The sequence below is a fragment of the Takifugu flavidus genome, chromosome 11 (genome assembly GCF_003711565.1).
Source record: "Takifugu flavidus isolate HTHZ2018 chromosome 11, ASM371156v2, whole genome shotgun sequence".
In the NCBI taxonomy this organism is placed as follows: Eukaryota; Metazoa; Chordata; class Actinopteri; order Tetraodontiformes; family Tetraodontidae; genus Takifugu; species Takifugu flavidus.
The window spans coordinates 49180-76972 of NC_079530.1; the positions used below are offsets into that span (position 1 = coordinate 49180).

At 57.7% G+C, this 27793-nt stretch overlaps 1 protein-coding gene and 1 long non-coding RNA gene across 2 annotated transcripts; both read left to right on the forward strand.

Moving 5' to 3' along the window:
• Positions 1-4429: 4429 nt before the first annotated feature.
• On the forward strand, positions 4430-26831 carry atp6v1ba (ATPase, H+ transporting, lysosomal, V1 subunit B, member a). Its single transcript, XM_057047856.1, has 14 exons — positions 4430-4672; positions 14424-14479; positions 14810-14908; positions 15741-15834; positions 16392-16469; positions 17576-17715; positions 20673-20774; positions 21336-21433; positions 21508-21631; positions 25128-25278; positions 25623-25705; positions 25777-25881; positions 26058-26187; positions 26265-26831. Exons 1-14 carry the CDS (start codon positions 4573-4575, stop codon positions 26405-26407), a joined length of 1503 nt encoding a protein of 500 aa, XP_056903836.1. The 5' UTR covers positions 4430-4572; the 3' UTR covers positions 26408-26831.
• LOC130534007 (uncharacterized) lies at positions 6533-7597 on the forward strand. Its single transcript, XR_008952772.1, has 2 exons — positions 6533-6815; positions 6881-7597. It is a non-coding gene; the product is annotated as an uncharacterized LOC130534007 (long non-coding RNA).
• Positions 26832-27793: the final 962 nt, after the last annotated feature.

Sequence of the window (27793 nt, forward strand, 5' to 3'; positions counted from 1 at the left end):
GCAGGAAAATGTCCAAGGTAGGTCTCATGGAGCTGCTCCGCCTCTACAGAGCAAAGCAAAGTCTGGAAGCCCCAGCTTCATCTTCATCATCCTCACAGTAACCTGGAGGCAGAGATTCAGAGAGCAGACCAGCCTTCAGCCTGGTGGTCATTGTTATATTAGTTTCATTCATTTACATTATTCACACACACACACACATACATACACACACACACATACACACATACATACATACATACATACATACATACACATACATACATACACACATACACACACATATACACACGTATCTCTTCCCAGCTCTGCTCTCTTCTGGACACACATCTCAGGTGTTGATCCTGGATCTGCCGGAGCCACTCCTCCAGCTCGGGGGTCACTCTCAGACCCTGGTGACCACAGGGTCCACATATCCTTCTGTGGTTTGCACATTGCCTCACGAAGCACCTTGATGTGTGTCAGTGTGTTAAAAAACCAACAATAATTGGATTCCACACTGGTCCAACCTGAACCTGTGGAGCTGGTTGGACTCAGGTGAACGCAGTCTGCCTGAACCCTCACAAACCAGGGGAGGGTCATATGATCTCTGCCCGTAAAATCCTCTTAGTGGACTCGGGTTTGGCCTCGGGATCTGACACCACAGCCTTTGAGCACTGAGGGAAGCTGAAAACAGGCATCAGGTAACCCCGCAGGATCAAACCTGAAGTGTTTCTGGTGTTTTCTGACGTTTCTGGATCAAGACTTGGTGTTGGGAGACAGCCTCGTGTCCAGAAGGTGCTCTTCGTCCAGAGGAAAGTAGTACCCATCAGGGGGCAGGGCGTAGCTGCATCCATTACACTTGCCTCAACACTTGTGTCAGAACTTCACCAAGCGTTGCCACCTCAGTTCTGCTGCATCTGACGTGCCACATGAGCTTGATGTCACCGTGGGGCTGAAGCTCTGTGGCCACGGCAGCCCGATGCATCACTATTATGACACTTCATTGAGTAGATGGAAGATGTGATGAGTTGGTGGGAACTCCTAACCTCCTCATCACAAAGGAGTGGAGTGAAAACAGGGATGTTTAAAAGGGGAGCGCTGCTCCTGTAGGCAGGAGCCCTTCACCTGCATTAATTTGCTATTTTTTGCATGTGGGCTGAAATGTTTGAATGAGCTCTCTGGGGAAAGCGGTGAGCCTCAGCATGGCAGCACTGCCCACTTCAGTGTGTAGAGCTTTTCCACCATCACAGAGCTGCGCTTCATCTGCATGTGGCTGCCGGCGCGCTAGCGTTGCAGGGGTCACGGTTCAAAAACATCTTCACACAGTTGCTTCCAATTGATTGTGCAGACAAATGAAAGGCTAAAATATTAATAAACAGGAAGCACCGAGCTGCTCCTGCTATTAGCTGGACGATAAAGCTATCAAGTCATTTTTCTTGTCAGTCAGAGAGAAATAAAATAACAGAATTTATCAGTCAAAATAAAAGAAAATGGAGGACAAGCAGGTCTGTCCAGGCCACCAGAATAACAGCCGCGACTCATGATGACTACGTTTTAAGGCCAAAAACGGGCCAACAACGTGCACGTTCTCAGTATTGTGCCCACTGAGGCTAAATAGTGAACAGAGATGTGCACGACTAAGGGCATCTCACCAAGGTGATAGAGGTATAACGCATGGACTCTTCCTGCCACTGAAGACTGGCTCTGATCCCCAGAAGGAGATCCCTCTCGCTGGTCATATACATACATATATACACATATACGTACGTATGTCCCTTTACCCAGAATTCTGTAGGCTAGATGAAATAAATGGGTCTTGAAAGGAAACCTAACAGTTCTGGAGTCATGAACCGGACCTGCTCGGTTCCTATTTCAGCTGTCGAACAGACCTTCGTGGTAGGGACAACAATACCGTCCGTTACGATACGAGTTACGACAGGAGTTGACTTGTCCTGAACTCGTCCCCGTAAATGTTAAATCCTTGTGATTCGTCCTCACACAAACACTTTGGTGATTAAGGGGATGGAAGAAACGTGTTGACTATCAGCCGACTCCTCTTCAGGGTCATTTGCTTCTCCTATTGTTCAGTTGATTACTAGGTCAGCCAGTTAGGTCTGTGATCTCGTCTGTGCTTGGTTCTCTTCACCCTCCCTCATCAATCTAATCAGTCCTCACTTGTGTTACAACCCTGTGGATATAAAAGCTGACTTCCCTTCTCCCCATGCTTGTGTGGTCAAATCATGGAAATTTGTGGACCAACATTGTTCCCATGTGTTTGTTCTTAGAGTGACTTTGATTTTCTTTTCTTTGGCCGACAATTACTAGTGATTAGATGATCTGTGCTTGTGACTAATTTACTCTGACTGGCCTTGGCTTCAACCTTTGTTTAAACTTTTTATCTACTCTTTATTCTTGAGTCTATTCAACTTGTCAGTCCAACCACCCTTCATCTGCAAGCAAGAACAGCTGTTTGCAGTGACCAGGTGGTTTTAGAGGAAAGGCTTTGTCTTAACCTTCTTCTGCACTATGGAGCCGCGGTCACTGTCCTCAGCTGATGTGGATGATGTTTCGCCTCCCCCACAGGAGACTGAGTAGCTGAGCAGTAGCACTGGCACTTAGAAGGTGTTCATTTGGCAACAGGTACGACCTCAATTACATGAACTGTAGACAAGGTCTTGCTCTAGATCCAGAGTATTAGACGAGGTCTTGCTCTAGGTCCAGAGTATTAGACGAGGTCTTGCTCTAGGTCCAGAGTATCAGACAAGGCCTTGCCCTAGATCCAGAGTATCAGACAAGGTTTTGCTCTAGATCCAGAGTATCAGACAAGCTCTTGCTGTAGATCCAGAGTATTAGACAAGGTCTTCCTCTAGATCTTGAGTAATAGACAAGGCCTTGCTCTAGATCCCTAGTATCAGACAAGGCCTTGCTCTAGATCCAGAGTATCAGACAAGCTCTTGCTCTAGATCCAGAGTATTAGACAAGGTCTTCCTCTAGATCTTGAGTAATAGACAAGGCCTTGCTCTAGATCCCTAGTATCAGACAAGGTCTTGCTCTAGATCTTGAGTATCAGACATGGTCTTGCCCTAGATCCAGAGTATCAGACAAGGCCTTGCTCTAGGTCCAGAGTATCAGACATGGTCTTGCCCTAGATCCAGAGTATCAGACAAGGTCTTGGTCTAGGTCCAGAGTATTAGACGAGATCTTGCTCTAGATCTTGAGTATCAGACATGGTCTTGCCCTAGATCCAGAGTAATAGATGAGGTCTTGCTTTAGATCCAGAGTATCAGACAAGGTCTTGCTCTAGATCCATAGTATCAGACAAGGTCTTGCTCTAGGTCCAGAGTATTAGACGAGGCCTTGCTCTAGATCCATAGTATTAGACGAGGTCTTGCTCTAGGTCCAGAGTATTAGACGAGGCCTTGCTCTAGATCCATAGTATTAGACAAGGTCTTGCTCTAGGTCCAGAGTATTAGACGAGGCCTTGCTCTAGATCCATAGTATTAGACGAGGTCTTGCTCTAGGTCCAGAGTAATAGACGAGGTCTTGCTTTAGATCTTTAAATTATGCTCTTTCTCCTGTCATTGCACTGAAAAAGTGAGCGTTTCTTCGGAATGCCAGTTGACTGGGTGATTGATAAATCTTTACTTCAAGCATATACATAAAGTCAAGGACACTGACAGAAGATGAGACACACATGGATAGAAAATAGAAACCAACTAAAAGATTAGATTTGACATGCTTGGCGGGGAGTAGAAAGATAAAAAGGAGAGTATTTAATCCCACACCTTGGCCTAAATGTTATTGTAAATCCTCATTTGAGGTTGAACCTGATCTTTATCATCTCCAGTGAGGACAATCATGTGGCTGTGGACGTCCCATGTCCTACGACCATACGAACCACACTCTCTCCAGTAAAAGCTGTCCTACACAAGCTAAAGGGAACAATAGTCCTGCATTCCAGTTGCTGCTCGTGCACGTGTCTCTGGATGGTCACACTTCAGCTGAACTCTGTGGGGGGCGTGTGGGACAGAAGGACGTTGGCCAGCCTAAACCCCATCTCCAGATCATCTCAACGGGCTTGTTCCTTGTGTCTCAACAGGTAGAATAACATCTGTCCAGCTTCTGAGTCTGCTCACGTTCCACAACCTTGGCTCTGTTTTCACCCTGCTTGGAATTAGGACTTTTTAGTTCCAATCTGTCTAAATAGTGTCCAAGAACGCACTGTCCCTACCGAGCTAACCCTGAGAATGAGGATGTGATTATTCTTCATTCACTATTCTTCATGGTATCCAGGATCTTAACCATCTGCACATTTATGGTTGCACGTTGACCAGAAAATTGCTTTTTGATTCAGTCCCATTAAATCACCTCTATTTCCTTTGCTCTGTTTGTTTGTTTGTTTGTTTGTTTGCTCTTTTGGCTACGTCATCTCCCCGTCTCACGCGCTCTTCCTTCTCAGCGCCGTGTGCACACTTCCGGTTCCCCTGTGTCATATGACCCTCGGTCTGTCGTTTTTGGCTACTCAGCGCGGTTGAGCTCTTGACCCAACAAATCTAACGTTAGTTTGCGTCTGTTTCGTGTCTTTTCCCGACGATGGCGACGCTGGTAGCGAACCGCACGCTGGACGTGAATGCGGGAGCCAGGACGCACACGCAAGCCGTGACCAGGAATTACATCTCCCAGCCCAGGCTAAGTGAGTAGCAGCTGGCTAAGAGGATGCTCCCTGTTATGGCGATATTTAAAGTAAGACGGTTGTCAAAAGCAGGAATGTCTCAGACCGTCGCGAAGGAGAAGAAGAACGATGGTTCTTCTTGTGCTGCCATGAAGCTTTTAACGCTGTTGCAGCTGCTTCCTGGAGCCGGGCAACAAAGTCCGGGCTGAAAAATTAGCGACGTTAAAATAGGAATTTGAGGTAATGGCTGGGGAAGTCCTCTGTTGCTCCGCGTTTGAAATGCTGTCTGTTCGACAGTGAAGTCAACTGTAGGTTTGTTTTTGTCAACCTCTGTTAGCATATTGCAACAGCTAATGGTAGACACGTTAATCAAATCCTTTATTATCAAGTCACAATTTTATCCTAACGCAAAAATGCATTTCTTGCTTATAAACATTCCGTACAGTTAATTGAATGTACGGTTTCCACTATCATCGTTTTTGCACGGTTAGCGAGGCTGCAGGACCCTGAATGTCACCCTTGAAATGGGTTAGCTAGCGCTAGCAAGCGCCGCTAGCTGTCAGCTGACTGTTAGCAAGCGTCGCTAGCTGTCAGCTGACTGTTAGCAAGCGTCGCTAGCTGTCAGCTGACTGTTAGCAAGCGTCGCTAGCTGTCAGCTGACTCTGATGGAAGCAGCCAGGCCCAGAGCTGCTGGAGCCCCGCGGCTGGAGCCCCGCGGCTGGAGCCGCGCTGCCGCCGCCCCGCTGCTGCTGCACACGCCGGCCCTCCAAATGTTGCTGTTGTCGGTATCCTGGAGCTGTTGGCAGATTCCGGGCCCTCACGTGATCTGGTCACATGATTTTCCCTTTGACGTCACTATGGTGTCGTCAAAGGGAGCGTGTGCTCTGTGATCATGTACCCTGACTGACGGGGAGTCACTATGGTGTCGTCAAAGGGAGCGTGTGCTCTGTGATCATGTAGAAAGAGTGCGTGATTTATGGATAAAGTGTGTTTAGATATTTTCATGCCTGATAAGAGACTGATGAGACAACTGTCCATGTCCTGTCCAGTAGTTGGAGCTTGGACAGACCAACAAGGACTCTGGGTCCGTGTGGACCTGGCCCTGTTGTCTCTGGACTTCCACGTCCTCCCTTGGTCCAAAGACAGGACGTTGTCCCCTGACTGACAGGAACGTGTCCCCTGACTGACAGGAACGTGTCCCCTGACTGACAGGACGTTGTCCCCTGACTGACAGGAACGTGTCCCCTAACTGACAGGGAGGTGTCCCCTGACTGACAGGGAGTTGTCCCCTGACTGACAGGGAGTTGTCCCCTGACTGACAGGAACGTGTCCCCTAACTGACAGGAACGTGTCCCCTGACTGACGGGGAGTTGTCCCCTGACTGACGGGGACGTGTCCCCTGACTGACAGGAACGTGTCCCCTGACTGACGGGGAGTTGTCCCCTGACTGACAGGGAGTTGTCCCTTAACTGACAGGGAGTTGTCCCCTGACTGACGGGAACGTGTCCCCTGAATGACGGGAAGTTGTCCCCTGACTGACAGGAACGTGTCCCCTGACTGACAGGAACGTGTCCCCTGACTGACAGGGAGTTGTCCCCTGACTGACGGGGAGTTGTCCCCTAACTGACAGGAACGTGTCCCCTGAATGACGGGAAGTTGTCCCCTCCCTGACTGACGGGAAGTTGTCCCCTGACTGACGGGAAGTTGTCCCCTGACTGACGGGAGTTGTCTCCTGACTGACGGGGGTTGTCCCCTGACTGACAGGAACGTGTCCCCTAACTGACAGGAACGTGTCCCTGACTGACGGGAAGTTGTCCCCTGACTGATGGGGAGTTGTCCCCTGACTGACGGGGAGTTGTCCCCTAACGAACGACAGGAACGTGTCCCCTGAATGACGGGAAGTTGTCCCCTGACTGACGGGGAGTTGCCCCTGACTGACAGGAACGTGTCCCCTGACTGACAGGGAGTTGTCCCCTGACTGACAGGAACGTGTCCCCTGACTGACGGGGAGTTGTCCCCTGACTGACGGGGAGTTGTCCCCTGACTGACAGGAACGTGTCCCCTGACTGACAGGAACGTGTCCCCTGACTGACGGGGAGTTGTCCCCTGACTGACAGGAAGTTGTCCCCTGACTGACGGGAAGTTGTCCCCTGACTGACGGGGAGTTGTCCCCTGACTGACAGGAACGTGTCCCCTGACTGACGGGAGTTGTCCCCTGATTGACCGGAGGTTGTCCCCTGACTGACGGGGAGTTGTCTCCTGACTGACGGGGAGTTGTCCCCTAACTGACAGGGAGTTGTCCCCTGACTGACAGGAAGTTGTCCCCTGACTGACAGGAACGTGTCCCCTGACTGACGGGGAGTTGTCCCCTGACTGACGGGGAGTTGTCCCCTGACTGACAGGAAGTTGTCCCCTGACTGACGGGAGTTGTCCCCTGACTGACGGGGAGTTGTCCCCTGACTGACAGGGAGTTGTCCCCTGACTGACAGGAACGTGTCCCCTGACTGACGGGGAGTAGTCCCCTGACTGACAGGAACGTGTCCCCTGACTGACGGGGAGTTGTCCCCTGATTGACAGGAGGTTGTCCCCTAACCTCCGGACACTAGGTGGCGATGGCTGCATCTCTTGGCCAGCTCTGCGTTCAGCCCAGGAACCAGGAGAACCTCCCAGGTGCCTCCACATGCTGGAGGAGCCACCAAACAGATGGACCCAACGATGGTATCTGAGCGGCGTTGCCGTGGCGATTCCAGTCATGGCGTCTTAGACTGCCAGTATGTGGAAGGAAGGTGCGGCGACGTTCCGCCGCCACTCGGCAGCGTCTATAGGATCACGGTGTTTCGATGAGCTCTCGGTGGCGTCTTGAGTGACAGAGATGGAAACCAGGCACTTTTTGAAAAGCTACTTTTGCGACAGAGCAGAAAAATAAACAAAGATTTTCTCATCAGACCCAGTCGTTCCTTTTAAGAGGCCTTTGTCTCTCCCATGTCACATCCAACAAAAGCTATTAGCCTACGGAACGGCTGCTCTTTGTTTTAGAAGTGCATTCTGTCATTTACTGCTATGAAAGACACGGAGCAAGGCTCTATAGCGTGTGAAGATTTAATTAACGGTAATAATGTAGTCACGATAAACAAATGTCTCATCTGTCACCATGAAAATCATTTCTATAAAATCAATGTTATTTTTATAACACTTCTATAATCCACATTCTAATTAGGCTTAAGCTGCTGGCTTGTCACTGAAGAAAAGAGGCTGTGGGCGTTAGCGTCCTTTCATGCTGAACACCGAGGGCTGACACCGTCTCTGCTGCCGGAGCAGGAAGCAGCGTCCCTCCGGCGGGACGGGACGGGGCGGGGCGGGGCGGGGCGGGGCGGGGCGGGCGTCCCTCCGACAGGGCGGGGCGGGCGTCCCTCCGGCGGGACGGGGCGGGCCGGGGCGGGGCGGGGCGGGCGTCCCTCCGACAGGGCGGGGCGGGCGTCCCTCTGGCGGGACGGGATGGGACGGGACGGGGCGGGGCGGGGCGGGGGGGCGTCCCTCCGACAGGGCGGGGCGGGCGTCCCTCCGGCGGGACGGGACGGGGCGGGGCGGGGCGGGGCGGGATGGGACGGGGCGGACGTCCCTCTGACGGGGCGGGACGGGACAGGGCGGGGCGGGACGGGGCGGGCGTCCCTCCGACAGGGCGGGGCGGGGCGGGCGTCCCTCTGGTGGGATTGGGCGGGCGTCCCTCCGACGGGGCGGGCGTCCCTCCGACGGGATGGGGCGGGGCGTCCCTCCGGCGGGATGGGGCGGGGCGTCCCTCCGGCGGGACGGGACGGGGCGGGGCGGGCGTCCCTCCGACGGGATGGGGCGGGGCGTCCCTCCGACGGGATGGGGCGGGGCGTCCCTCTGGCGGGACGGGATGGGACGGGACGGGGCGGGGCGGGCGTCCCTCCGACGGGATGGGGCGTCCCTCTGACGGGACGGGGCGGGCGTCCCTCTGACGGGACGGGGTGAGCGTCCATCTGACGCGGGACGGGCGTCTCACACTCCAGGGTCGGTTCCTCTCCAACGGGTCCTTTATTTGGAGACGTTGACGAAGAGAAGTCGTCTGCACAGTGAGATTATGTAATGTGTGTGTGTGTGTGTGTGTGTGTGCGTGCGCGTGCACGTGTGCGAGACAGGGATTGGTTGTCGTCAGGCGTTGGGCAGCACCTGTGTCCGTGGTGCTCCTCTGGGCAGCACCTGTGTCCGTGGTGCTCCTCTGGGAAGCACCTGTGTCCGTGGTGCTCCCCTGTCAGCTCCTGTTGAGGGCCACCACTGGCAGCACCTGTGTCCGTGGTCTCCTCTGGGCAGCACCTGTGTCCGTGGTGCTCCTCTGCAGGCTCCTGTTGAGGGCCACCACTGGGAAGCACCTGTGTCCGTGGTGCTCCCCTGTCAGCTCCTGTTGAGGGCCACCACTGGGCAGCACCTGTGTCCGTGGTCTCCTCTGGGCAGCACCTGTGTCCGTGGTGCTCCTCTGCAGGCTCCTGTTGAGGGCCACCACTGGGCAGCACCTGTGTCCGTGGTGCTCCTCTGGGCAGCACCTGTGTCCGTGGTGCTCCTCTGCGGGCTCCTGTTGAGGGCCACCTGTGGGCTCTTGGTCCTTCCTCACCACAGACATGGTGTTGGGTCCTCGGTGATGTAGGTCCCTCAGTCCCTCTGCAGTCATGTCATCTACCAGTGGAACGGTGGTTCCAAGATGGCCCCTGGTACCAGTCTTCAGTCCTGGGTGGTCCAGCTCCTGCTGGGTGTCCTTGCTCAACAGCGCCCCCAGTGCCTGGAGGTGATGGAGCACATCAAAGAGGTTTGGGCTTTGTCGTTGACCTGGAAGAGTTGTTTCTGTCTCCGTCCTTCTCATTTGGACCCCCCCCCACCCTGTAGGGCGCCCCCCACACAGACCCTGTAGGAGCCCCCCCCGTAGGAGCCCCCCCCATACTGTAGGAGCCCACACACACCCTGTAGGAGCCCCCCCCCATACTGTAGGAGCCCCCCACCACACACACCCTGTCGGAGCCCCCCCCCACACACACCCTGTCGGAGCCCCCCCATACTGTAGGAGCCCCCCCCCGTAGGAGCCCCCTCCGTAGGAGCCCCCCCCATACTGTAGGAGCCCCCCCCCCGTAGGAGCCCCCTCCGTAGGAGCCCCCCCCATACTGTAGGAGCCCCCCCCACACACACACCCTGTAGGAGCCCCCCCCATACTGTCGGAGCCTCCCCCATACTGTAGGAGCCCCCCCCACCCTGTAGGAGCCCCCCCCCATACTGTAGGAGCCCCCCCACCCTGTAGGAGCCCCCCCCCCACACACACCCTTAGAGCCCCCCCCCATACTGTCGGAGCCTCCCCCATACTGTAGGAGCCCCCCCCCACCCCGTAGGAGCCCCCCCCATACTGTCGGAGCCTCCCCCATACTGTAGGAGCCCCCCCCCACCCTGTAGGAGCCCCCCCCCATACTGTAGGCCCCCCCCACCCTGTAGGAGCCCCCCCCCCACACACACCCTGTAGGAGCCCCCCCCATACTGTCGGAGCCTCCCCCATACTGTAGGAGCCCCCCCCACCCCCGTAGAGCCCCCCCCCCATACTGTCGGAGCCTCCCCCATACTGTAGGAGCCCCCCCCCACCCTGTAGGAGCCCCCCCCCCCATACTGTAGGAGCCCCCCCCACCCTGTAGGAGCCCCCCCCCCACACACACCCTGTAGGAGCCCCCCCCATACTGTCGGAGCCTCCCCCATACTGTAGGAGCCCCCCCCCACCCTGTAGGAGCCCCCCCCACCACCACCCTGTAGGAGCCTCCCCCACCCTGTAGGAGCCCCCCCCCATACTGTAGGAGCCCCCCCCACCCTGTAGGAGCCCCCCCCCCACACACACCCTGTAGGAGCCCCCCCCTACTGTCGGAGCCTCCCCCATACTGTAGGAGCCCCCCCCACCCCGTAGGAGCCCCCCCCCATACTGTCGGAGCCTCCCCCATACTGTAGGAGCCCCCCCCCACCCTGTAGGAGCCCCCCCCCATACTGTAGGAGCCCCCCCCACCCTGTAGGAGCCCCCCCCCCCACCACCCTGTAGGAGCCTCCCCCACCTGTAGGAGCCCCCCCCATATCAATCAAACCAGTCCTTGAAACTCGTCTGCAGCTCCTGGTGCTGATGGACCGGAGCTGCAGACAGGTGGGCCCGGTCCTGCTCAAGGTTTCTGCCTGTGAGGACAGGTTTTCTTTGGGGGGGGTCTGGGGTCTGCAGCAGACGTAGCGTTGATATGCTAAATGCTACGTTGAGCGGGCCGTGCTACGCTAGCACCCAGCAGGTGACCAGGGCTCCGAGCGAGACAGTTGGACATTTGTCCCTGATTCCCTCGACCTGTGGCTGTGGAGCAGGAGGAGGAGCAGAGGAGAGGAGGAGAGGAGGAGGAGGAGCAGGAGGAGGAGGAGGAGGAGGAGGAGCAGGAGGAGGAGGAGAGGAGGATTCTCAGGGCATGATGAGGAGGGGAGGAGGAGGAGCAGGAGGATGATTACCAGCAACCTTATCCTGGGCCGGAGCCGCCGCTGCTCCGTCTGAGGCAATTAGCAATTAGCATGGCGGCGTCCGGGGGGCCTGGAAGTGGGGCTAAGGCGCCACGATTAGGCTGCACATCACGCTAGCGCTGCTTTGTAGTGCTCATTTATTGTCAGAATGATGATGCGGCCCCACCTCCACCGTCGCTCTGCCCCCCCGCACACACCCACAACCACGCACACACCACACACACACACACACACACCACAACACCACACACACCCCCACACACCCCATTTCAGCTGAAAAATGTTTTGTGCTGGAATCCTCTGTGCCTCCTTTCTTCGGGCCCTGAATGGCTCTTTAGTATTTCACACCACGATGTCCTTCAGGGTGCAAGGTCAGGCTACCAAAACAGCTTCTAGTGGCGGATTAGGACCAATTAACATCTCTGCACACAAAGGGCCCCGGCAGCTGAACGGGCCCGGGGCGACCCGCTCGCCTGTTCCACGCCGAGCCGGGGGACCGCCGCACTTGAGCTGAAGTAGCAAACGAGGGGTGGAGAAAGTTTTTTTTAAGCTAATAGAAAATGTTGCTACTTCACACCTCATGTATATACAGCCCATGGATCCGGCATTGTCCTGGGAAAGACATGTGCAAACTTTTGTCCCTGGCTGGGCTTCCACACAAGCATGTCCAGGGGCCTTTGTGGACCGGCCTTTTGTCTCCAGCTTAGTGGGCTGTCAGCAAAAGGGGCTTTCGGTCCAGCGGGGTACTTGCAGGACTGCTGGGGGTCTGGCAGGACAATAGCCATTCCCAGAGGGAACAGGTGGGACATATCAGGCAACATTATGGGGGACAATACTGTGGACTGTTGGACTTCACAAGTGGCCCGCAGGCTGGGAGAGCCACCAGGATCTTCCTGGAGCCTTACCGCACGCTCCATCACGTGGTCCTGCGTGGGGTGGGCGGGTGGGGGCCAGAGAACGCTCCCAGGGTGTCGGGTGCATTCGGACCCTGGCAGACATTCCCCGGGGGCCCCTGCACCCCTGCATCTGCTCGGTCTTCATCCGTCCCTGGCCCTCTCCTCTGGACGTGTCCGTAGCATCAAGTGATCCAGCTCTGTCCCGTCCCCCCCCAGGACTGTTCATCTGTGGCTCCAGCTCTGTCCCGTCCCCCCCCAGGACTGTTCATCTGTGGGCTCCAGCTCCGTCCCTCCCCCCAGGACTGTTCATCTGTGGCTCCAGCTCTGTCCCGTCCCCCCCCAGGACTGTTCATCTGTGGGCTCCAGCTCTGTCCCCCCCCCCCCCCCCCAGGACTGTTCATCTGTGGGCTCCAGCTCTGTCCCGTCCCCCCCCAGGACTGTTCATCTGTGGCTCCAGCTCTGTCCCCCCCCCCCCCCCGGACTGTTCATCTGTGGCTCCAGCTCTGTCCCGTCCCCCCCCAGGACTGTTCATCTGTGGCTCCAGCTCTGTCCCGTCCCCCCCCAGGACTGTTCATCTGTGCTCCAGCTCTGTCCCCCCCCCCCCCCAGGACTGTTCATCTGTGGCTCCAGCTCTGTCCCGTCCCCCCCCCAGGACTGTTCATCTGTGGGCTCCAGCTCTGTCCCGTCCCCCCCCAGGACTGTTCATCTGTGGCTCCAGCTCTGTCCCATCCCCCCCCCCAGGACTGTTCATCTGTGGGCTCCAGCTCCATCCCCTCCCCAGGACTGTTCATCTGTGGGCTCCAGCTCTGGGTCCCGTCCCCCCCCAGGACTGTTCATCTGTGGGCTCCAGCTCTGTCCCGTCCCCCCCCAGGACTGTTCATCTGTGGCTCCAGCTCTGTCCCGTCCCTCCCCCCAGGACTGTTCCTCTGTGGCTCCAGCTCTGTCCCGTCCCCCCCCCCCCCCAGGACGGTGCCGCTCCAGCCACCAGCTTCTCCTTCAGTTCTGGAGAACTCTTCCAGACCACAACAAGATCTCTCTGATCTAGACCCCAGTCCTGGAGGGCCACGATCCGGCCGGGTTTCTGTCCCACTGAATGCATTTTCATCCTGGTGGGACAGAAAACCCGGCCGGATCGTGGCCCTCCAGGACTGGGGGTGACACGTGTGAGGTGCTTGAAGCTCCAACACCTGAGCACCAGCCCACCTCCAGGTTCTAGAGGCCTAGACCCTTTTCCTGGTCTGATCACCCTTTATTGGATTTATCGTGATTGTTAGGGATTAGTGCTCAGTGATGGGGGTGTGTGAGTGTGTGTGTGTGTGTGAGTGTGTGTGAGTGTGTGTGTGTGAGTGTGTGTGTGTGACTGTGTGTGTGTGTGTGGTGTGTGTGAGTGTGTGGTGTGTGTGAGTGTGTGTGTGTGACTGTGTGAGTGTGTGTGCGTGTGGTGAGTGTGTGTGTGTGTGTGGTGAGTGAGTGTGTGTGTGTGTGGAGTGTGTGTGTGTGAGTGTGTGTGTGAGTGTGTGTGTGTGTGTGAGTGTGCGTGAGTGAGTGAGTGTGTGAGTGTGGTGTCCGTGTGTGTGAGTGTGCGTGAGTGAGTGTGTGTGTGTGTGTGTGTGCGTGTGTGAGTGTGTGTGTGTGTGTGTGTGTGTGGTGTGTGGTGTGTGTGTGAGTGTGTGTGCGTGTGTGTGTGAGTGTGAGAGTGTGTGACTGTGTGTGAGTGTGTGTGTGGTGTGAGTGTGTGTGTGTGTGTGAGTGTGTGTGTTGTGTGTGTGTGTGTGTGGTGTGTGAGTGTGTGTGGTGTGTGTGTGAGTGTGAGTGTGAGTGTGTGTGTGTGTGTGTGTCCGTGTGTGTGTGTGTGTGTGTGTGTGGTGTGTGAGTGTGTGTGGTGTGTGTGTGAGTGTGTGTGCGTGTGTGAGTGTGTGTGTGTCCGTGTGTGTGAGTGTGTGTGTGTGTGTGTGTGTGTTCAGGCTCTACAGGGACGCTCAGACAGGTCTCCACAGCTTTCCTCTCTCGGTCCTTCTGTTGGTTTTGACTCCTTTCGTGGACACGAGGCTGGAGGGGCAGAAGGGGCAGATGACTGCTTCCATTCTTCCCCTCCGGGGCAGTTAAATGGACGGGCGAACTGCGGCTGCTCTATTTCCCTGGCATTTGCCTGTCTTTGACATTTGTACCTGGAGAAGGTTAACTGGCAGCATTAAAGGTCACCTTGTGATTATGAACAGTCCCGCGTGTTGTGGCGTGTAAACGGATGCTTTCAGCCGCAGGAAGCAGCGGCAACATTGTAATTCCTGTCATTTTCCTGTGCTGTGGCCTTTTAATGAAGCATCAACTGTGCTTCCTCCTTCCAGCCTACTCCACCGTGTCGGGGGTGAATGGACCCTTGGTGATTCTGGATAATGTGAAGGTGAGGCCTGACATTTCTCCCTGCTAAGTTGCTAGCACTGACGCTAGCTTGCTAGCACTGCAGCACCTGCAGAATGCTCGTGCACCGGCGTTCTGCCACCAGGAGGCGCTCTTAAAATTCTTACATTTGCTCCAAAGTGGACGGGGCGCCTTGTGTTCCACACTCCGTTAATTCTTTTGGGCTGTCGTTGAAGCCATTTCGGATACAGAAGATGATGTCTGCGACGACATTGCTAAATCCACGCTAGCATGCATGTTTTAAGCTAGCGTACCGGTGTGTTTTAGCATGCCCGCGCCCTGCGGCTCTGCTGACCTGGCCTCAATGATCTAGTTCCCCAGATACGCTGAGATCGTTCACCTGACTCTACCTGATGGGACCAAGCGGAGCGGGCAGGTTCTGGAGGTGATTGGAAGCAAGGCCGTGGTGCAGGTGAGACAACTTTGGAGGAAGGAACCGCGCCATTGTGGTGAAACCACCCAATTCTGGTTTGCTGTGGTCAAACCTCAATCTTGGGGCTCCAGCTGTGGCTCCAGCTGTGGGTCCAGCCGGGGCTCCAGCTGCGGGTCCAGCCGGGGCTCCAGCTGTGGGTCCAGCTGTGGGTCCAGCCGGGGCTCCAGGTGTGGCTCCAGCTGTGGCTCCAGCTGTGGGTCCAGCCAGGGCTCCAGCCAGGACTCCAGCCAGGGCTCCAGCTGTGGGTCCAGCCAGGGCTCCAGCCAGGGCTCCAGCTGTGGGTCCAGCCGGGGCTCCAGGTGTGGCTCCAGCTGTGGCTCCAGCTGTGGGTCCAGCCAGGGCTCCAGCCAGGGCTCCAGCCAGGGCTCCAGCTGTGGCTCCAGCCAGGACTCCAGCCAGGGCTCCAGCTGTGGGTCCAGCCAGGGCTCCAGCCAGGGCTCCAGCTGTGGCTCCAGCTGTGGGTCCAGTCAGGGCTCCAGCCGGGGCTCCAGCCGGGGCTCCAGCCGGGGCTCCAGCCGGGGCTCCAGCCGGGGCTCCAGCCAGGGCTCCAGCCAGGGCTCCAGCTGTGGGTCCAGCTGTGGGTCCAGCCAGGGCTCCAGCCAGGGCTCCAGCCAGGGCTCCAGCTGTGGGTCCAGCTGTGGGTCCAGCCAGGGCTCCAGCTGTGGGTCCAGCCAGGACTCCAGCCAGGGCTCCAGCTGTGGGTCCAGCTGTGGGTCCAGCCGGGGCTCCAGCTGGAGGACCAAGGGACAGGAAGAAGCTTTGTAGCTTGCTGTAATGTTACCACGTGCGTCCTTGTCCTGCCTGTGTGCAGGTGTTTGAAGGGACTTCAGGCATCGATGCCAAGAAGACGGCCTGTGAGTTCACAGGTGACATCCTGCGTACACCTGTGTCGGAGGACATGCTGGGTAAGGACTCCCTGCCACACGTCTAACCCGGCTCTGCTCCCACCTTCCTGTCTTTGTGAGGACACTTCCAATTCCCAAGCTGCTTTGTGGCGTCGCTGCCGTGCATGTCGCCGTGCACGTGGGCGTGCACGTCTACGTGGGCGTGCATGTCCACGTGCACGTGGGCGTGCCGCGACAGTAACGGCAGCGAGTTAGAGCCTTTCAAAGTGTAGAACCTAAATGGAAAATCTCAATCGGGGTGATTATCTCAATCCAGCACAAGGTTGTGAGCTTCTGAGTGGCGGTGCCACGGGAGCCGCCTTTGTCTGGGGAGTATCATTAATTATGTCGCTACGTTTCGACTTATTTGTTCCTGATACTTGCACATTGAAGAAGAGCCATCAGAACCACTCTCGTCTGTTTAGGGTCTCACTGAACACACAATAGATCATCTAATTCGTTTCCTTTTCCTTGGAATCCCGTAATTATCTTTCAGGCCAACATTCATATTCAGCAGTGATGTATTGAATGAAAGAGCCGATTTCTGCGCGCTCCCATTCAGCAACCGTCTCTTCCAGGGCGCGTCTTCAACGGCTCGGGGAAACCCATCGACCGCGGGCCCAGTGTTCTGGCCGAGGACTACCTGGACATCATGGGTAGGAACGGCCGGAATGTTGTTGCAATGTTGCCTACAGGAGCAGAGGGAGAGGGGAGAAGGTTGTCTCCCCTGAGCAGTGTGTGGGCGGGCGGGTAGGTGGGGTAGGTGGGGTAGGCGGGGTAGGTGAGGTAGGCGGGGTAGGCGGGGTAGGTGGGGTAGGCGGGGTAGGCGGTTAGGCGGGGTAGGTGGGGTAGGCGGGGTAGGCGGGGTAGGCGGGGTAGGCGGGGTAGGCGGGTTAGGCGGGGTAGGCGGGGTAGGCGGGGTAGGCGGGGTAGGCGGGGTAGGTGGGGTAGGCGAGGTAGGCGGGGTAGGCGGTTAGGCGGGGTAGTGGGGTAGGCGGGGTGGGTGGGGTAGGGGGGGTAGGCGAGGTAGGCGGGGTAGGCGGGTTAGGCGGGGTAGGTGGGGTATGTGGGGTAGGCGGGGTAGGTGGGGTAGGCGGGGTAGGTGGGGTTAGGTGTGGTGTAGGCGGGTTAGGCGGGGTAGGTGGGGTAGGCGGGGTAGGCGGGGTAGGTGGGGTAGGCGGGGTAGGCGGGGTAGGCGGGGTAGGCGGGGTGGGTGGGGTAGGCGGGGTAGGCGGGGTAGGCGGGGTAGGCGGGGTAGGTGGGGTAGGCGGGGTAGGCGGGGTAGGAGGGGTAGGCGGGGTAGGTGGCGTAGGGGGGTAGGCGGGGTAGGTGGCGTAGGTGGGGTAGGCGGGGTAGGTGGGGTAGGCGGGGTAGGCGGGGTAGGTGGGGTAGGTGGGGTAGGCGGGGTAGGCGGGGTAGGCGGGGTAGGCGGGGTAGGCGGTAGGTGGGGTAGGTGGGGTGGGTGGGGTAGGTGGGGTAGGCGGGGTAGGCGGGGTAGGCGGGGTAGGCGGGGTAGGTGGGGTAGGCGGGGTAGGCGGGGTAGGCGGGGTAGGTGGCGTAGGCGGGGTAGGTGGGGTAGGCGGGGTAGGCGGGGTAGGCGGGGTAGGCGGGGTAGGTGGGGTAGGTGGGGTAACGCCACTGCTTGAGACCTGGGCCAGGTGGGCTAGGCCCCGACACCTGAACTCCTCACGCTCCTCCAGTCTGGGCTCCTCACCTTCAGCCTTCCACAGGTGGCTTGATTCCATCCGTTTGTTCCCACCAGGTCAGCCCATAAACCCTCAGTGCCGCATCTACCCCGAGGAGATGATCCAGACCGGAATCTCGGCCATCGATGGCATGAACAGCATCGCCAGAGGACAGAAGATCCCCATCTTCTCTGCTGCAGGGCTGCCTCATAATGAGGTGGGATTCCAACCTGCTGCTGACACTGAGAGCAAGTCCAAGTCCAGCTCACTAGTCCAAACAGTCCCTGAAACCCTTTTAACCGGAACACCTTTGTCCTGGGCCAGGACCATGCTGGAGACCTCCATAGTGAGGGAATGTAGCTCTAGCTGCTGCTGCTGTAGCTGCTGCTGTAGCTGCTGCTGCTGTAGCTGCTGCTGCTGCTGCTGTAGCTGCTGCTGCTGTAGCTGCTGCTGCTGCTGCTGCTGTAGCTGCTGCTGCTGTAGCTGCTGCTGCTGCTGCTACTGCTACTGTAGCTGCTGCTGCTGTAGCTGTTGCTGCTGCTACTGCTACTGCTGCTGCTGTAGCTGCTGCTGCTGCTACTGCTACTGTAGCTGCTGCTGCTGTAGCTGCTGCTGTAGCTGCTGCTGCTGTAGCTGCTGCTGCTGTAGCTGCTGCTGCTGCTGTAGCTGCTGCTGCTGTAGCTGCTGCTGCTGCTGCTACTGCTGCTGCTGTAGCAGCTGCTGCTGCTGTAGCAGCTGCTGCTGCTGTAGCTGCTGCTGCTGCTGTAGCAGCTGCTGCTGCTGTAGCTGCTGCTGCTGCTGCTGCTGTAGCTGCTGTAGCTGCTACTGCTGTAGCTGCTGCTACTGCTACTGTAGCTGCTGCTGCTGCTGCTGTAGCTGCTGCTGCTGCTGCTGCTGTAGCTGCTGCTGCTGCTGTAGCTGCTGCTACTGCTACTGTAGCTGCTGCTGCTGCTGCTACTGTAGCTGCTGCTGTAGCTGCTGTAGCTGCTGCTGCTGTAGCTGCTGCTGCTACTGTAGCTGCTGCTGCTGCTGCTGTAGCTGCTGCTGCTGCTGCTGCTGCTGTAGCTGCTGCTGTAGCTGCTGCTGTAGTAGCTGCTGCTGCAGCTGCTGCTGTAGTAGCTGCTGCTGCAGCTGCTGCTGTAGCTGCTGCTGCTGTAGCTGCTGCCGTAGCAACACAGCACTTAAGCATACATGTGTTTAAGAGTGTAAAGTGGGGTTATAGAGCCAACAGAGCGTCATGTGCTGGCAGAACTCTCTAGAACGTGAGGGTGGCGGCTAAGCCGCGGCTTTAAGCCACTGAGGGAATCCAACCGGGAAACTTAATTGACCGTCAGGATGAGAGAAAGTCGTCCTTTTCCTTCCAGATGCACAAACACTGTTTTTATGTCAAAGGGCCCAATCTGCTCAGCATTAGCAAACATCTGCATCTGAGCCTCAGCACGTCGCTGCTCAGAGGTCAAGAAGTGGCTGGAAACATCCTTCAGACACTCGACTCTTTGGAATCAGAATAAAACAGGTTTAACAATGATTCTAGACAGGAAAGGCTTTCAAAGGCCTGATCAAAGGTGGAATAAAGCATGACAATGACCTTGATGAACCTTAGCACACACACACTCACTCACACACACACACTCACACACACAGACACACCCACTCACACACACACACTCTCTCTCACACAAACACACACACCCACTCACACACACACCACACACCCACCCTCTCTCACCCACACCCACCCTCTCTCACCCACTCTCTCACACACCCACTCTCACACACACACACACCCACTCACACACACACACACACTCACACACTCACACACTCACACACCCACCCTCTCACACACTCACACACCCACCCTCTCACCCACTCACACACCCACCCTCTCACCCACTCACACACCCACCCTCTCTCACCCACTCCCCCTCTCACACACACTCACACACTCACACACTCCCACTCTCACACACTCACACACTCCCACTCTCACACACACTCACACACCCACCTCTCTCACCCACTCCCCCTCTCACACACACTCACACACTCACACACTCCCACTCTCACACACACCCACTCACACACACACACACACACACTCACTCTCACACACACCCACTCACACACCCACCCTCTCACACACACTCCCACACACCCACCCTCTCTCACCCACTCTCACACACACACTCACACACTCACACACTCCCACTCTCACACACACCCACTCTCACACACACACACACACACACTCACACACCCACCCTCTCTCACCCACTCCCCCTCTCACACACCCACCTCTCTCACCCACTCCCCCTCTCACACACCCACTCTCACACACACTCCCACACACCCACCCTCTCTCACCCACTCTCACACACTCCCACGCTCACACACCCACCCTCTCTCACCCACTCTCACACACTCCCACGCTCACACACCCACCCTCTCACACACACTCACACACCCACCCTCTCTCACCCACTCTCACACACTCCCACGCTCACACACCCACCCTCTCACACACTCACACACCCACCTCTCTCACCCACTCTCACACACTCCCACGCTCACACACCCACCCTCTCTCACCCACTCTCACACACTCACACACTCACACACCCACTCTCACACACACTCACACACCCACCTCTCTCACCCACTCTCACACACTCCACGCTCACACACCCACCTCTCTCACCCACACCCACCCTCTCACCCACTCACACACCACTCTCACACACACTCCCCTCTCACACACCCACTCTCACACACACTCCCACACACCCACCCTCTCTCACCCACTCTCACACACTCCACGCTCACACACCCACCCTCTCTCACCCACTCTCACACACTCCCACGCTCACACACCCACCCTCTCACACACTCACACACCCACCCTCTCTCACCCACTCTCACACACTCCCACGCTCACACACCCACCCTCTCACACACTCACACACCCACCCTCTCTCACCCACTCTCACACACTCCCACGCTCACACACCCACCCTCTCTCACCCACTCTCACACACTCCCACTCTCACACACACACACTCACACACTCACACACCCACCCTCTCTCACCCACTCTCACACACTCCCACGCTCACACACCCACCCTCTCACCCACTCACACACACCTTGACGACCCTCTCCCCTCTCTTCCAGATTGCTGCCCAGATCTGTCGACAGGCCGGGCTGGTGCAGAAGTCCAAGGATGTCCTGGACTACAGCGCTGACAACTTCGCCATCGTCTTTGCAGCCATGGGGGTGAGGAAGCCCCGCCCTCCCCAGATCGCACCCTTGGCCCCGCCCTCCCCAGTCAGCACCCTCGGCCCCGCCCTCCCCAGATCGCGCCCTCGGCCCCGCCCTCCCCAGTTACCAACCTCCCACTCATCGCCCTGAACCCCATCACACCCAGTCTTTGTTTTCCTGCCCTCTTTTAAGATAATTTACCCTTTAAGTCCCTCTTTTACCCCCCAGCGGGGGTGACGCACTCACACACACGCACTCACACACACGCACTCACACACACACACACACTCACACTCACACTCACACACACACTCATTTCACTTGCGAACCTTGACCCCTCCCTCCATCCTAACCCAGCTGGATTAACCTGGCTGACAGGTGAAAGCGTGTTATTGTTGTGGTTTAAACTCATGAATGGCATTTTTTTTACAACCACAACACGAGACAAAGTTCTCAGGTAATAGTTGATCTAGAAATGGGATTTCCTGTTTCATGGGGACTTGCAAAGGCTCATGGGAGGAGGCTAAAGCTTGAGGGTTGGGTGAGCACCCAGGCTGACCTGAGCTCTGTCTCCAGGTCAACATGGAGACCGCTCGCTTCTTCAAGTCTGACTTCGAGGAGAACGGCTCTATGGACAACGTCTGCCTGTTTTTGAACTTGGCCAACGACCCCACGTAAGATCCCGGAACCTTTCAGGTGAGCTTCTGCTCTTTGGTGTTAATAACCTGAGTTGTCTTTGATCCTCCAGCATCGAGCGCATCATCACCCCTCGCCTGGCTCTGACAGCAGCGGAGTACCTGGCCTACCAGTGTGAGAAGCACGTCCTGGTCATCCTGACGGACATGAGCTCCTACGCTGAGGCTCTGAGAGAGGTACGCCATCTTTCTGAGATCAAAGCGAGATCAAAGGTCTGGCCCAGGGTCTCCTGGCAGGCTGCAGGTTGGGCTTTAGCCACCAACAGGCTCAGGGTCCAGAGCTGTGAGAGCCAGCTGTGACCCTGACCCTGTAACCCTGACCCTGACCCTGACCCTGTAACCCTGACCCTGTAACCCTGACCCTGTGACGCTGACCCTGTGACCCTGTAACCTGACCCTGTGACCCTGTAACCCTGACCCTGTGACGCTGACCCTGTGACCCTGTAACCCTGACCCTGTAACCCTGACCCTGACCCTGTAACCCTGACCCTGTGACGCTGACCCTGTAACCCTGACCCTGTGACCCTGACCCTGTAACCCTGACCCTGTAACCTGACCCTGTCCCTGTAACCCTGACCCTGTAACCCTAACCCTGTAACCCTAACCCTTTAACCCTGACCCTGTGACCCTGACCCTGTACCCTGACCCTGACCCTGTAACCTGACCCTGTGACGCTGACCCTGTAACCCTGACCCTGTGACCCTGACCCTGTAACCCTGACCCTGTAACCCTGACCCTGTCCCTGTAACCCTGACCCTTTAACCCTGACCCTGTAACCCTAACCCTTTAACCCTGACCCTGTAACCCTAACCCTGACCCTGTAACCCTGACCCTGTAACCCTGACCCTGTCCCTGTAACCCTGACCCTGTAACCCTAACCCTTTAACCCTGACCCGTAACCCTAACCCTGACCCTGTAACCCTGACCCTGTAACCCTAACCCTTTAACCCTGACCCTGTAACCCTAACCCTGTCCCTGTAACCCTGACCCTGTAACCCTGACCCTGTAACCCTGACCCTGTAACCCTGACCCTGTAACCCTAACCCTGACCCTGTAACCCTGACCCTGTAACCCTAACCCTAACCCTGACCCTGTAACCCTGACCCTGTAACCCTAACCCTTTAACCCTGACCCTGTAACCCTGACCCTGTAACCTGACCCTGTGACCTGACCCTGTAACCCTGACCCTGTAACCCTAACCCTTAACCCTGACCCTGTAACCCTGACCCTGTTGACCCTGACCCGTAACCCTGACCCTGTGACGCTGACCCTGTCCCTGTAACCCTAACCCTGTAACCTTGACCTGTGACCCTGACCCTGACCCTGTGACCCTGACCTGTGACCCTGACCCTGTAACCCTGACCCTGTAACCCTGACCCTGTCCCTGTAACCCTGACCCTGTAACCCTAACCCTGTAACCCTAACCCTGTAACCCTGACCCTGTGACCCTGACCCTTTAACCCTGACCCTGACCCTGTAACCCTGACCCTGTGACGCTGACCCTGTAACCCTGACCCTGTGACCCTGACCTGTAACCCTGACCCTGTAACCCTGACCCTGACCCTGTAACCCTAACCCTGACCCTGTAACCCTGACCCTGTAACCCTAACCCTTTAACCCTGACCCTGTAACCTAACCTGACCCTGTAACCCTGACCCTGTAACCCTGACCCTGTCCCTGTAACCCTGACCCTGTAACCCTAACCCTTTAACCCTGACCCTGTAACCCTAACCCTGACCCTGTAACCCTGACCCTGTAACCCTAACCCTTTAACCCTGACCCTGTAACCCTAACCCTGTCCCTGTAACCCTGACCCTGTAACCCTGACCCTGTAACCCTGACCCTGTAACCCTGACCTGTAACCCTAACCCTGACCCTGTAACCCTGACCCTGTAACCCTAACCCTAACCCTGACCCTGTAACCCTGACCCTGTAACCCTAACCCTTTAACCCTAACCCTGACCCTGTGACCCTGACCCTGTGACCCTGACCCTGTAACCCTGACCCTGTAACCCTAACCCTTTAACCCTGACCCTGTAACCTGACCCTGTGACCCTGACCTGTAACCCTGACCCTGTGACGCTGACCCTGTCCCTGTAACCCTAACCCTGTAACCTTGACCTGTGACCCTGACCCTGACCCTGTGACCCTGACCTGTGACCCTGACCCTGTGACCCTGACCCTGTGACCCTAACCCAGCTGAAGCTGTTAGCTGCTGCTGCGGCTACGTTGCTGGTTCATTTGGTCTTTGAGCCACAGCAGGTGGCCCGTTGGACCCTGATGGTGGATCCTGAGCTCTGCAGACCCGGCAGGGCCCACTAGAGATGCGGTTCCTGGTCCCTACAGCACATCGTGAGCGTTTCCCTCCTCACTTCCTGCCTTTGAGGATCAAAGCTTCTGCGTTGTCTGATCCGTGCTGGGTGCTACCATGAAGATCAGTGTCTTTTATGGAGGCTCAGACCCCCCAGGAAAGGGTCTCCTGGTTGTGGCTCAGACCCCCCAGGAAAGGGTCTCTGGTTGTGGCTCAGACCCCCCAGGAAAGGGTCTCCTGGTTGTGGCTCAGACCCCCATGAAAGGGTCTCCTGGTTGTAGCTCAGACCCCCCAGGAAAGGGTCTCCTGGTTGTGGCTCAGACCCCCCATGAAAGGGTCTCCTGGTTGTGGCTCAGACCCCCCATGAAAGGGTCTTCTGGTTGTGGCTCAGACCCCCCAGGAAAGGGTCTCCTGGTTGTGGCTCAGACCCGGACTCACTGGTTATTCTGGGATGGCCTCCTCTCCCAGCCGGAGTGTGTTATGTGTCAGGATCTTTTCATGCTGTACAGTCAAGTCAACACAATTCAAGGTTGAGAATGGTGCATGTGCACGTGCGCTCCCTAACCTTGGCACGTGCACATGCACCATTGGTGTCTGAACTCGGGCTTTGCTTGAACGTGCACAAAGGCCCAGGACCACAATAAGGCTTAAGTCTGGTTCTTGGAATCTCACGTGAAGGTTGAGCTTTTAATTGAACGTGCGCTCCGCGAGTGTTTGTGGCTCCGTCAACATGTGCACGTGAAGATGAAAGGATGTGCACGTGAAGATGAAAGGATGCTCTTTATTTCCTGTCCTTCTCTGAGGAGAAAGGGAGTCTGTGTTCACAGCTCCCCCGGTGTTAGGAGCCGTAGTGAGAGACGTCGGCCGAGTCTGGATGACTTGATGCACCGGAGCGGAGGCGCCGGCCCCCTCGCCCGGTCCCCTCACCCGCCCGGTCCCCTCGCCCGTCCCCTCGACCGGTCCCCTCGCCCGGTCCCCTCGACCGGTCCCCTCGCCCGCCCGGTCCCCTCGACCGGTCCCCTCGCCGGTCCCCCTCGCCCGCCCGTCCCCTCGACCGGTCCCCTCGCCCGGTCCCCTCGCCGGTCCCCTCGACGGTCCCCTCGCCCGCCCGGTCCCCTCGACCGGTCCCCTCGCCCCGGTCCCCTCGACCGGTCCCCTCGACGGTCCCCTCACCCGCCCGGTCCCCTCGACCGGTCCCCTCGCCCGGTCCCCTCGACTGGTCCCCTCGCCCGGTCCCCTTGCCCGGTCCCCTTGCCCGGTCCCCTCGCCCGGTCCGCTGCGGCCCCCCCCAGCCCAGGTCTGAGCCCAGGTCTGAGCCCAGGTCTGATTCTGGTCCTCTTCCTCTCTGACTCCGCCCTGCAGGTCTCCGCTGCCCGGGAAGAGGTGCCAGGTCGTCGGGGCTTTCCTGGCTACATGTACACGGACCTGGCCACCATCTACGAGCGCGCGGGGCGTGTGGAGGGCAGGAACGGCTCCATCACCCAGATCCCCATCCTCACCATGCCCAACGACGGTGAGCGCCCTGCACGCACTGTTCAAAAGGACTCAAAAGCTCTTTCATTCCAATTATCAGAGAAGATCATCTGAAATGGAGCAGGGAGAGTGCTGTTACCATGGCAACCCCTGTAGAACTCCCCCCCTCCCTCCCTCCCTCCTAGTCAACCGGTTCAGCACGGCCGTCTCACGTTAGGGTGGTCAGGCCGGGTGGGGAGGGACGGCCTTTAAAGATCTGGGCCAATCAGAGCAGATGTTCCTGCGGAGCCTTGAAGCCTCCATGAGGGCTGTGGAGCGTTGTGGAGGTCTGTGAGCAGCAGCCTCGTGGAGCTGATTCCCTGCTGGGTTCTTCTCCCCCCACAGACATCACCCATCCCATCCCCGACCTGACGGGCTACATCACGGAGGGGCAGGTCTACGTGGACCGGCAGCTGCACAACAGACAGGTCAGACAGCTGTGAGCACCAGCACCACCTTCTAAGATGAGATGAAGCAGCGTGTCGTTCTCGCCCTCCAGATCTACCCGCCCATCAACGTGTTGCCGTCCCTGTCCCGTCTGATGAAGTCGGCCATTGGCGAGGGGATGACCAGGAAGGATCACGCCGACGTCTCCAACCAGCTGGTAACCAGTCCTCCAGCCCGGCGTCTGGTTGGGTGACGTTCATGCAGGAGGCTCAAATGCTCATCAGCCCTGGTGTGTGCGTGTGTGTGTGCGTGTGTGGTGTGTGTGTGTGTGTGTGTGTGCGTGTGCGTGTGTGTGTGTGTGCGTGTGCGTGCGCGTGTGTGTGTCGTCTCCAGTACGCCTGCTATGCCATCGGTAAGGACGTCCAGGCCATGAAGGCTGTGGTCGGAGAGGAGGCCCTCACCTCCGATGACCTGCTCTACCTGGAGTTCCTCCAGAAGTTTGAGAAGAACTTCATTGCTCAGGGTAAGAACGTGAGGCTGTGAGCCATGGTGTCTTCCGTGGGACGGGGTGTCCTGAGAAGCTGTCTCTGTCCCCCGTAGGTCCCTATGACAACAGGACGGTGTATGAAACTCTGGACATCGGCTGGCAGCTGCTCCGCATCTTCCCCAAGGAGATGCTGAAGAGGATTCCCCAGAGCACCCTGTCGGAGTTCTACCCCAGGGAGTCCACCGGCCGCCACTAGCCGCTGCTCTGGGTCTCAGCCCGCCCCCCTCGGCCCCCCACCTAACCCTAACCCGAACCCACCTGTAGAGTCTGGGTTCTCCTTCCCGTCGTCTTGTGGAGGGTCCAGTCCCAGCCCGGTTCAGTAGATGTTCGCTAGCGTAGGACGTTGTGTGTTGCTGTTTTGTCTTCGTTGTTTGGAAAAGGTGGACATGCCGAGGCGTTTCCACTCCTTATTTATTTTGAGGCCCCCCCCAGATCCACGGTCCTCTGCAGGTTCTACCACGTGCTCCCACCACGCCTGCAGAGGCCAGGTGGCGCTAGCGTGCGCTAGCGTGTGCTAGCGTGCGTGTTGTGCTCACGTATACTTAGGAATCGCCCCCGTGTCTGATTATTGCGCAACAATGACTTTGTGACAGTGTCTCTGAATAAATGAATAAATTATCTTTCGTGTGTCCACGTGTCGTTTAATCGCGCTACAGTCATGTGACCGCTGAACGGTGAGGCCAGCGTGTGTTGGGAGTGAGCAGCTCTGAGTGTCCACACGTCCACATGATGGACGCAGACGTCCTCCAGCTGTCCTCCACGAGCGCTTCAAAGTGGCCGCTCGGCCAGCGGCTCCTCCCAGAGCTTCCTGCTCACAGCTGGACCAGCCAGGTGGCTCCGGGTCCAGGACCAGGACCAGCTCTGGTCCCTGCTGAGTAGCTGGACCTTTGTCTTTGATCTGTGCTAATAACACGACAACCTGCTGCACGTGCACCACAGACCAGAACCAGAACAGACCAGAACCAGAGCCACCGTCATCGTTGCTCCGTCCCCACGGACCAAAGACGCCTCTCAAATGTCTTTTCTTGATGGGATGAAGGCGGGCTGTTCTGACCGGCTGTTCTGACTGGTTCAGTAAGGCGGAGCAGGACAGAAGGTCCTACGAGCTAGCTTGCTACTGGAGCAGCCTGCCAACCGCCTGCTCCGGGCCCGACCGCCTGCTCCGGGCCCGACCGCCTGCTCCGGGCCTGTGACCGCCTGCTCCAGGCCTGCTGACCGCCTGCTCCAGGCCTGCTGACCGCCTGCTCCGGGCCTGCTGACCGCCTGCTCCAGGCCTGCTGACCGCCTGCTCCAGGCCCGACCGCCTGCTCCGGGCCTGACCGCCTGCCGACCGCCTGCTCCGGGCCTGTGACCGCCTGCTCCAGGCCTGACCGCCTGCTCCGGGCCCGACCGCCTGCTCCAGGCCTGACCGCGCCTGCTCCGGGCCCGACCGCCTGCTCCGGGCCTGCCGACCGCCTGCTCCAGGCCTGTGACCGCCTGCTCCGGGCCTGACCGCCTGCCGACCGCCTGCTCCGGGCTGATTATTCAGTCCTCCAGCAGCACCGGCTGCTGCTGCCAAGCAGCTGCATATTTGGACCTATTA